Here is an 8840-nt window from a genome sequence, read left to right on the forward strand (position 1 = left end):
ACTAAATGGTTCATAAATTTAGCACAATTTACACTATGTACAAAACATATTCAAGAGCAAAAAAGAGTTGAATTTAACCACATACAGATCCATGACTACAGTACAAGTTAGAGCAGAACTAAACACCAACTTAAAAGGCCTGAACATCTAATTTATCCGCCATAAACCCTTAGCTCTCATGCCAAACCCAAGCCCAAAATCATCGACCGAAACCCTAGCTCTACTGCGTCATACATGACCCTACGCAAGAAACACCACTAGAAGGGCCTTAAATCGAGATCCAATGGCACCGATTTGAGCTACTGTGAACGGCGCAAACGGCGGGGCGACGAGCGGCAGAGCAAAGCAGAGGAGAGGGAGGAAAATGGCTCACAGTAATCAGGAGGGAAGACGCCCAACGGGCGGACGAGATGAGCAGATGCAGGCGCCTCCACGCTGCCGGCGAACATTGGCGACAACGCCTTCGACGCTGACGTCACCATCACCCCGCCAGCCCGTGAACTCCTATCGCCCCCGACAGGACAACAACTGTATCCTCGAACGGATGCGAAGTGGATTTCAGGCAGATTTAATTCAGGTGGTCTCCTGTAGTGCAGGTTAACTTGAGAAGATGGCAGGGTGTTTTTTTGCAAAAGTGCGGGCGACGAGCGGTCTGGCCACCTTGCTGCCACTTGTCACGCTGTGATAGGCTGGGGAGTAAATCATCACATCCAGTGCAAGTTGGGGTACCTGGGGTGCTTTTCTAAAAAAAATTGCATTCTTTGTTTCTCCAACCATGCCGGAGAAGTGGCTATGCACCTCGACCACCACCCCTCACTACACGTTGACCCTGGTCAAAGATCGACGGCTGAACCAGTGAGCTTCTACCATGCCGCTACTCGGCGTCAATGGAGGGAGCACGGCGCATGGATGCATGAGGGGCAATGACATGGTCAACCAATGGCGGAGCTATGTGTGTTACCGGGGGGGCATATGCCCCCCCCAGGATTAGAAAAATCCCTGAAGAAATTTTTATTAGGTGGTAAGATTAAAGCTAAGTGTATTCATCGCCCCCCCCCCAACGTTCCTATTTTCTATTTGGCCCCCAGCCATACTCGGCTAGCTCTGCCACTGTGTTCAACAACTCGAAGGAATGGGGAGGAGCGATGAAGGTTCATGTTGGCGACGATGGTCACATGGACTGTGGAAAAATCACATGAGAGGGTCGCGACGGTTGGCCAGTGTTTGGAATCGGTACACGGTGGTGTGTGGATGGGCATCGATCCAGCAACAACATCTCGAAAACGTCTGTGACACGACAAGTTGATAGCGGCACAACAAACGATGGCAATCGAACCGCCTCCTTGATCAACCAGAGCTCCCATGAGAGTAGTGATGGAGGGTGAAGCAAAATCGAGGAGGGGGGGGGGGCAAACAGGATAATATAACATACAAGAAATAACCACAGAGATTAACAAAGTTGGGGGATTAGACGAGATATTGGCAGTAGGACTATGATGAATTTCCTCACAGAAGGGGGGGGGGGGGGGGAGGGCCTAGGATGGTCACGCCGACACTCCGCTGGTGCATGAGTGATTGAGAGCGAGGTCCCGAAAGGGAGGATAAAACTCAGTGTTAGCAGAAAGTCGGTGGAGTGAAGAAACCCTAGATGCCCAGGGTAAAACCATCCATATGCCCATGTGTTCGAATGTGCGATCACGGCCTGACAAATCTCGTTTTGGCATAAGGCTATCTTGACCGCCCGTCGTACTAATAAAACCGAAATGTTAATCCATCGTTGGCGAGCCCGCTACCACTCTCATCACACTAGAAGCTCGCCGAATAGACTACTCATACAAATGGACCCTAAGCGTACCAAGCACAAAGTAACTCAGATTTGACTAGATTTGGGTTATTCTTCTTTCCCTGTTTCCATTATGGCACTCTCTCCAAGCCCATCTTCACCTATATCGGTTCGTGTTGGTAGGATGTAGGTCATATGTCATCATTTGTGTTGTACCGGTATGTGCTATCGCCGGCCATGTATATCGCCAGGGGTGTAGGCATGCGGGTCCCGGCTACAGTGACACACTATAGCAACAGTAGTTACTGTAGCTACAAGGCTGGCCCGGGGCTTATACGGCACTGTATATATGGTGATGGACAAAATCCGTTTGCCCGATCGACTGGCGTATCCTACCAAATACGGCTTTAGCATGAGTAAGCGTATTCCCATAGGAGTACGCTTCCTGCTCAGTGTTACGGCTCGGCACCTTATCCTCAGAGCGAGGGCAGGCGTGTAATTTTCAGCACCAAATCCCCGCGCTTCTTGCTCACCGAGCTGCTCAGAGGGGAGAGAGCTCCACACCGGACGGCGACGGCGGGCGGCGCTGGTCAGTCCATTATCCTCTCCATGCTCTCGCTCGTCCCTATCTCTCCTCCATGTGCGGCCCCCTTCCCTCCCATGGCGCCCCGCCCCCTTCTCGTCTCCCATGGCGCCCCGCCCCCTTCCCCGTTCCCATGGCGCCCTCCCTCTCCGCTCTGCTGCGGCGCCCCTCTATCCCTCCTCTGCTTCATCCCTGGAGCACGAACAGGGTCTCAGGTTCTGACCCTTTCTCTCCCATTTTCCAGGCCCATTCGATTTCACTGCAGCAGCAAACCAAGCCAAGAGAAGGTAACGCCAGTACCATGCATTCGTTTTTCCATTTCCGCCATGAATTCTCTCTGTGTGTGTAGGTGCAGCCCGAGTGCTGCCACTACGAGTTCTTAGTTCCCTGTGTTAACCTGTTCTTGTGCAGGGTGTATCCTGTTCCTGTTCCTGTGCATTGCGACACCAATTACTGACATCCAAGCATTTCTTCAGTGCAGTGAGGATTCTTTGCTCAAACAGCGAGTTATCCATCTAGCATCCATCCATGGCGTCTCTTCTTCTCCCTCCTCAGTTCGCTTGCTCCCTGCCTTATTACTGCATCAGGTAATTCACTCACCGTCCCTCGCCTTGGTATGTTTCGCCAGCGATGTACTCCTTCAGGGAGATGGATTTTTTCCCCTTCTCACGAAGCTGAATTTGCGGTGATTTCTCTTGGATTGTGTCGCCATGGAAGTGGCGAGTCCGGGAAAATTTATTACATGAACGCTGCAGATTTCTTTTCAATCTTGTCTTGCATATATGGTGCTTCACTGGGAGCCTGGGATTACTGCCAACTTGTCTGTTCCATTTTTGGTGTATATCTTCTCCATTCCCATGGTCAGCTAGTTATTACTAGAAAAATTATCCGCAAGTGAGATATGCCATTCAGCACTCATATCCAACCAACACTGCCGAGTATGAAAAGTCAAGTGGTCAAACGTTAGGTTTATACCATACCAACATATTCTGATATTCATCTGTTTCAACTGATTAACTACTTAATCCCTTTAACCATGAACTTGCCTAATTTAACCGCTCATCACAGGGGTCAATTGCATTATAAGCCCACCATCTGGGGAAAGAATATGACCAAGACTAAAATGGGGTTGCTTCACCGAAACGCGAGTTTTGTGTCAAAGAAGAGTTCTCAAGATGTAGAAGAAGGCTCAAGTGGTGAAGACAGTGATGCTGAGACCCCAAAGGCCAAGAAAAAACCTGCGAAACGTGGAAGAAAGAAAGCCACCATAGATACATCAGATGGGGACACAAAAGAAGGCCAAAGTGACACTGAAGATGCATCCCCTGAACAGCCTAAGATAGTTAAAAAGAGAGGTCGGAAGAAAGGTAACCCACATATTTTTTGCATTCAAGAGTACTCTTCTTATTGTATATTGGTCAATGGGCTTTATGATTTTGCTAGATCACGTCCCTTAGCAATTCAACTTCTCTCCTATGTCGCAGCTGCCACTACTGCATCCTCCGCAGAGGAGGCTGACAAGCCAAAAGAACCAAAGAAGAGGGGCAGAAGAAAAGTTAAGACGGCTGAACAATTAAGTGATGATGAAGGGGAAGATCAGAGCAAAGATCTGATGCCCTCTAATGAAATGGAAGTTCACAGTTCAGTCATTGATCTTGAAAGTAAAGTAGAGGCATTGTTATCACAGGATATTGGAGAGGTTGACAAATTAACGCCTCTTGTCTGCTGCTTTGGACCAGCCAAGTACTCATTTATTCCTTCTGGAAGACCTGCTAATAGGTTGGTGGATCGTGAGATTCATAGTAGGATGAAGGATATGTTTTGGTCTCCAGATGAATTTGTGAGGGCACCTGGAGGGTCATCATCCAATGTCGCCCTTGCTCTAGCAGCTCTTGGAGGCCGGGTTGTGTTCATGGGAAAATTAGGCGATGATGAGTATGGTCAGAGTATGCTGTATCACTTAAATGTCAACGGAGTTCAAACTCGAGCAGTTAGTTTGGATCCTTCAGCGCCAACTGCCATGTCCTTAATGAAGGTGACCAGCAGAGGTAGCTTGAACACAAGCTGTGTTAAACCATGTGCAGAGGATTCTTTTCTGCAATCTGATATCAACCCAGATGTTCTAAAAGAGGTAAAGACAAGCCCATCAAAATAAAGTTCCAAGGACACCATATCCTACATTCTTGTTACTACTCCCTCTTATATTTCTTTACGGAGGGAGTACTTAATATGGTAATTCCTGATTGATGCTTAGTTAATGATCATAAAAATAGTCTCTATGTAATTCACCTGAGGAAGACTTTGTACCTTTATTTTTTAGACAGAAGGTGCAGAAATATTTCCAGTTTGTTGTTTTTTGGCAGAGACTTGTGCTATGGTTTTTTTATAACTTGATGAAAATTAGAATTGCATAAAAACCTATGTAATAGTGAAGTGCTGACTGTCGCTCCATATACTAAAAACTTGTAGGATATCTTCGCTACAGTTGAGCACCTAATTGTTTTTCTCCCAAATTAAAAGAGCATATCAAGAATTTATAAGGAATAACTAGTTCAAACTTCAGAGTCTAAAGGTCTCTGTGTAATATCCACTCTGATTTTAGGTAAATCAAGTAGTTATTATTTGTCAGCTTTGCTTTTAATGCTTTTAACAGAGATATGACCTTCTTATGCTTTTAATGCAGGCTAAGATGTTTTACTATAATTCGTCAGCTTTGCTAGAGCCGACTACACGGTCATCATTGTTAAAAGCGATTGAGGTCTCCAAGAAATTTGGTGGAATAACATTCTTTGATCTTAATCTTCCAATGCCACTATGGTCATCTAGTAAGGAGACCAAATCACTCATCAAGGATGCGTGGGAAGCTGCTGATATCATCGAAGTCACGAAGCAGGAACTTGAGTTTCTCTGTGGTATTAAACCATCTGAGAATTCTGACACAAAAGACGAGAAATCTGAATTCGCACACTACAGCCCAGAAGTTGTTATGAAGGTATGGCATGACAATCTGAAGGTCCTCTTTGTGACCAACGGGACCTCGAAGATACACTACTACACAGAAAAACAAAATGGCTCGGTTCGTGGGACGGAAGATGCGCCGATTACTCCTTTCACCAGTGAAATGTCACAGTCAGGAGATACCATTGCTGCAGGTACCAAATATGATACATTTTTTCCCTCTTGACCTGTGCAGAATATGGCACTAATTTCACATCATCAAGAAAACATTAGGAAATGTCAGCACAATACTTAATACCTCCTATTTTTACTGTGTAATATCCATTTGTTATAACGCTATTTTTAAGTCTTTCTAAATCTGGACATCAACATATGTTAACTGACATGATTAATGACGCTTCATCTTTTATGTGTTTTAATAATTACTCCTGATGTTTGTGTGAACTAAATACAGTTTAGGTGACAAGATGTGCATATTGCCTTTTTTTCAGCCCTGATGAATATGCTGTCGATCAACCCTCACCTGGTGACGGACAAGGTCTACTTGCACAAGACAGCGAAGCACGCCATCAAATGCGGCGTCATCGATCAGTGGCTGGCCGCACGGGAGCGGGGATTCCTTCCCAGAGGGATAGCAGAACCAAGCAGCGAACATGAGGAAGCAAGATTTATCACGGAGAGGGAATACCGTACCATCCCCGACGCCATGCAACCCGTGAACCCATCGGGCAGCGAGCTCGCGCACGTGGAGTGAACTGAAGAATGTGTAGGAAGGAAGTCGACATCTATACACTACACGGCGCTTACGTGCTCTTAGTTGGAGTTGGTGTTCAGAAAGATTAGCTTAAACCTGCAGTTTCTCGCCTAGGTTCGCAACTGGAGTTAGTGTTCAGGAGGGTTAGTTTTAGACCTGCTGCTTTCTAGTTTGGTATGTTTTTCTTTTACAGATAGAAGGAACACTAGTAGGAAGTTGATGAGGTCTGAGATTTCTAGCTGGTGTTTAAAGCCCTGTGGGTTGTGAGCTGTGCTGTGGTTCATTGTCCTAATAACATCCTATATGAAATGCATATGTCAGTCAGGTACTTGTTAGAAATCTTAGCTCCGAATACATACATGAAACCAAAGAGACCTGCCTTTCAATTCAAAGTTTGTACTAGCTTAGTTGTTGTTGGCTTTGTTCTGTCTAACTTTGCCAAGTATTTCTGTTGTTTTGTTAACCTGAATGCTGATTTCATTTACTCGCGTCAAAGCGGAATCGACACAAGTTCAGTTTGCACACACAAGTTCAGATATGCAGATTCTCCAGTCTGCAAAGGAAAGGTGCCCACATTTCTGCATGATGCTTTTCATTTCATTCATAGAAGGAGGAGCCCCGAGTACAACTACTGAGGAAAACAAAGAAACAGAGAGCTACAGAATGGCAGAGGTCAGGACGTGGAAGCCATTATATGTGTGCTATTGAAACATGCTGGATAAAATCATTCTTACCCCACTCAGTAGTAACGGCCTGGTATCAAACAGTGATAATTAAGCTTCCACCAAAAGCATAGACATATTTAGTACGACAGCATATACAGAGCACACACATATTAATTTGGATATAGCATGTTCAACCAGGAACGCACGGAATCAGCGATGCACAATGGACAAGGTGACCTTCACCAGCACACAATGGACCAAGTGACCTTCACCAGCATCTTATAGTTGCCGCAAGTGATTTTCTCTTCATCATAGTGGCCGCGCTTTGGAGTAAACTCAACGGTGCCGGCACCACTGGTAGCAGCAGCAACGGTCAACAGGAGCGCCTCATCAATAGAGACGCTGACCACGCGGCGCGCTGTTTGCAGGATTCCACCGTCACCGGCTGTTAGCATCCCAGCAAGTTCGCTATCATGTAGCATAATGTCACATGGAAAGCTGCTAGTGCGAGCGACGATTTTCCCATGGAAATCAACAGGTCCCTCGAGGATCCTCGCCTCAACGGTGCCCTCCACAGCATTCCTTACAAACGTGTAGTTCAAATCCAATGTGCTGTGCATGCTGACAAGTTTTTCGGTTTGAACCTGGTATTTCGGTGGATATGAGAGTCTTTTGATGCCATTAATCTCCATTAAGCCTCTGCTAACTCTCTCGTCCTTCACCTTTCTGCCATTCGCATCCTTGACCTTCAGATCAACTTCAAAGATTATTGAATCACATATCATCAGTCCTCTCTTTGGGCCAGTCAAAACCAACGCATCATTCTGCAAAGGAAGTTTTGATTAAACACGCTGTATATTTAGCTCTGTTTCAATGATAAAACAAGGTTATCAGAATAGATTAATTGCAGTAGCAACCCGATTAATTACTGCTAGAATTAATTGTGGTATTGGTGGTATTTAAAATCAACACTAATTGTACGGGGACTAGTCTCTTCTTAGATACTTGGCAAAAATGTGAACCATTAATATACCCGTCTACCAGGTTCATTATTAAAATAGGTGTAATATACAAAACATAAAACCATCTTTTTTCTGAAAAATACATATTATAGAATGAATGGTGTTCCTGCATGAATAAATTCCTATAACATGATGCAGACCACAAGCAGCAACGAAGAGTTATTCACTTGACGAGTAACATGGTTGTGTGCTTCTGTGGCCACGAGGAACGAGGAAACAAGTGCATATATGTCGCAATTACACTTGGGGGGCAAATGGGGGGAAAAAGCTGTTGGATTTACCAATCGGGGGTTAGAAACAATAATACCTTGGAGCTGATGTTCTGGCAATCGTCATTGGCACGCTGGAATAAATAGACGCGTTGGCGATCTAGACTGTCCCTGGCTATGATGGTGCCGTAGACGTTGAGCGGGTATATATCCATAGTCGGAGGAAACGATATTGACCGAGACAATGTTTGCCGAGTTACAGAACTGGAACCCCTCTTCTGGGAAGATCCTATTAGTATTGTGCATTGCACCAACAGGTGCTGCCGAAAGAAGAGATTATGATTGAGGAATGAATCGAAATGCAGTCCTCAAACTCAAAGTTAGTTGTCCATCTATCTAGGATGCAGCAGTGAAGTAGCAGAGCTACAGTACTCAGTAAGGCAAAACATCATATACTTTTTTTTTGACAGTAACTGGACTTTAGTTCTCAAATGATTGTGATATATTGGCAAAACATGGGATTACGCATGCACATATAAACTGGCCCCGTGGAGTGGAACACCTGATCGCCGGACGATTTGCATTTAAATTCAGACGATCTATCAGACACAAAACTAGGATGCCAAACTGAAAAAAGAAAACTAACAGTAGAGATTAAGGGGGCGTAGTGGCGTACACTCCATGTGGAGGTCGAGCGTAGAGTGTTGGAAGCGGGTGAAGACGTAATCGCCTTACTTGGGGTCGTAGTCGCTGAACCTTGGGTCCAGAGGATTCGGCCCCTTCTCTTCCTCCTCCTGCTGCTGCAGCTTCTGCTTCTTCCGCAGCCGCGCGCTCGCCCTCCCTTCCTCTCTCGCCGTGGAAGAAGA

General features: G+C 45.7%; 1 protein-coding gene and 1 pseudogene across 3 annotated transcripts; one reads left to right on the top strand and one right to left on the bottom strand.

Moving 5' to 3' along the window:
- The first annotated feature begins 2253 nt into the window (after window positions 1-2253).
- On the top strand, window positions 2254-6417 carry LOC109777771 (fructokinase-like 2, chloroplastic). 3 transcript variants are annotated; one of them, XM_020336332.4, is made up of 7 exons: window positions 2254-2372; window positions 2611-2653; window positions 2843-2953; window positions 3435-3733; window positions 3851-4497; window positions 5050-5518; window positions 5816-6417. In XM_020336332.4, exons 3-7 carry the CDS (start codon window positions 2895-2897, stop codon window positions 6076-6078), a joined length of 1737 nt encoding a protein of 578 aa, XP_020191921.1. In that variant the 5' UTR covers window positions 2254-2372; window positions 2611-2653; window positions 2843-2894; the 3' UTR covers window positions 6079-6417. The 3 variants fall into 3 exon arrangements, with proteins under 3 accessions (XP_020191921.1, XP_020191924.1, XP_020191923.1); XM_020336335.4 differs by having other exon boundaries at window positions 2284-2372; window positions 2778-2953; XM_020336334.4 differs by having other exon boundaries at window positions 2284-2372; window positions 2848-2953.
- Window positions 6418-6862: 445 nt separating this feature from the next.
- On the bottom strand, window positions 6863-8352 carry LOC109777764 (uncharacterized; annotated as a pseudogene).
- Window positions 8353-8840: the final 488 nt, after the last annotated feature.

The sequence above is a fragment of the Aegilops tauschii genome, chromosome 2 (genome assembly GCF_002575655.3).
Source record: "Aegilops tauschii subsp. strangulata cultivar AL8/78 chromosome 2, Aet v6.0, whole genome shotgun sequence".
NCBI lineage: Eukaryota > Viridiplantae > Streptophyta > Magnoliopsida > Poales > Poaceae > Aegilops > Aegilops tauschii.

Coding starts and splice junctions, on each gene's coding strand:
- LOC109777771 (XM_020336332.4), top strand. CDS start 2,895: ATGGCGTCTCTTCTTCTCCCTCCTCAGTTCGCTTGCTCCCTGCCTTAT. Junction 3,734..3,850: donor AAAGAGAGGTCGGAAGAAAG/GTAACCCACATA, acceptor CCTATGTCGCAG/CTGCCACTACTGCATCCTCC. Junction 4,498..5,049: donor ACCCAGATGTTCTAAAAGAG/GTAAAGACAAGC, acceptor CTTTTAATGCAG/GCTAAGATGTTTTACTATAA.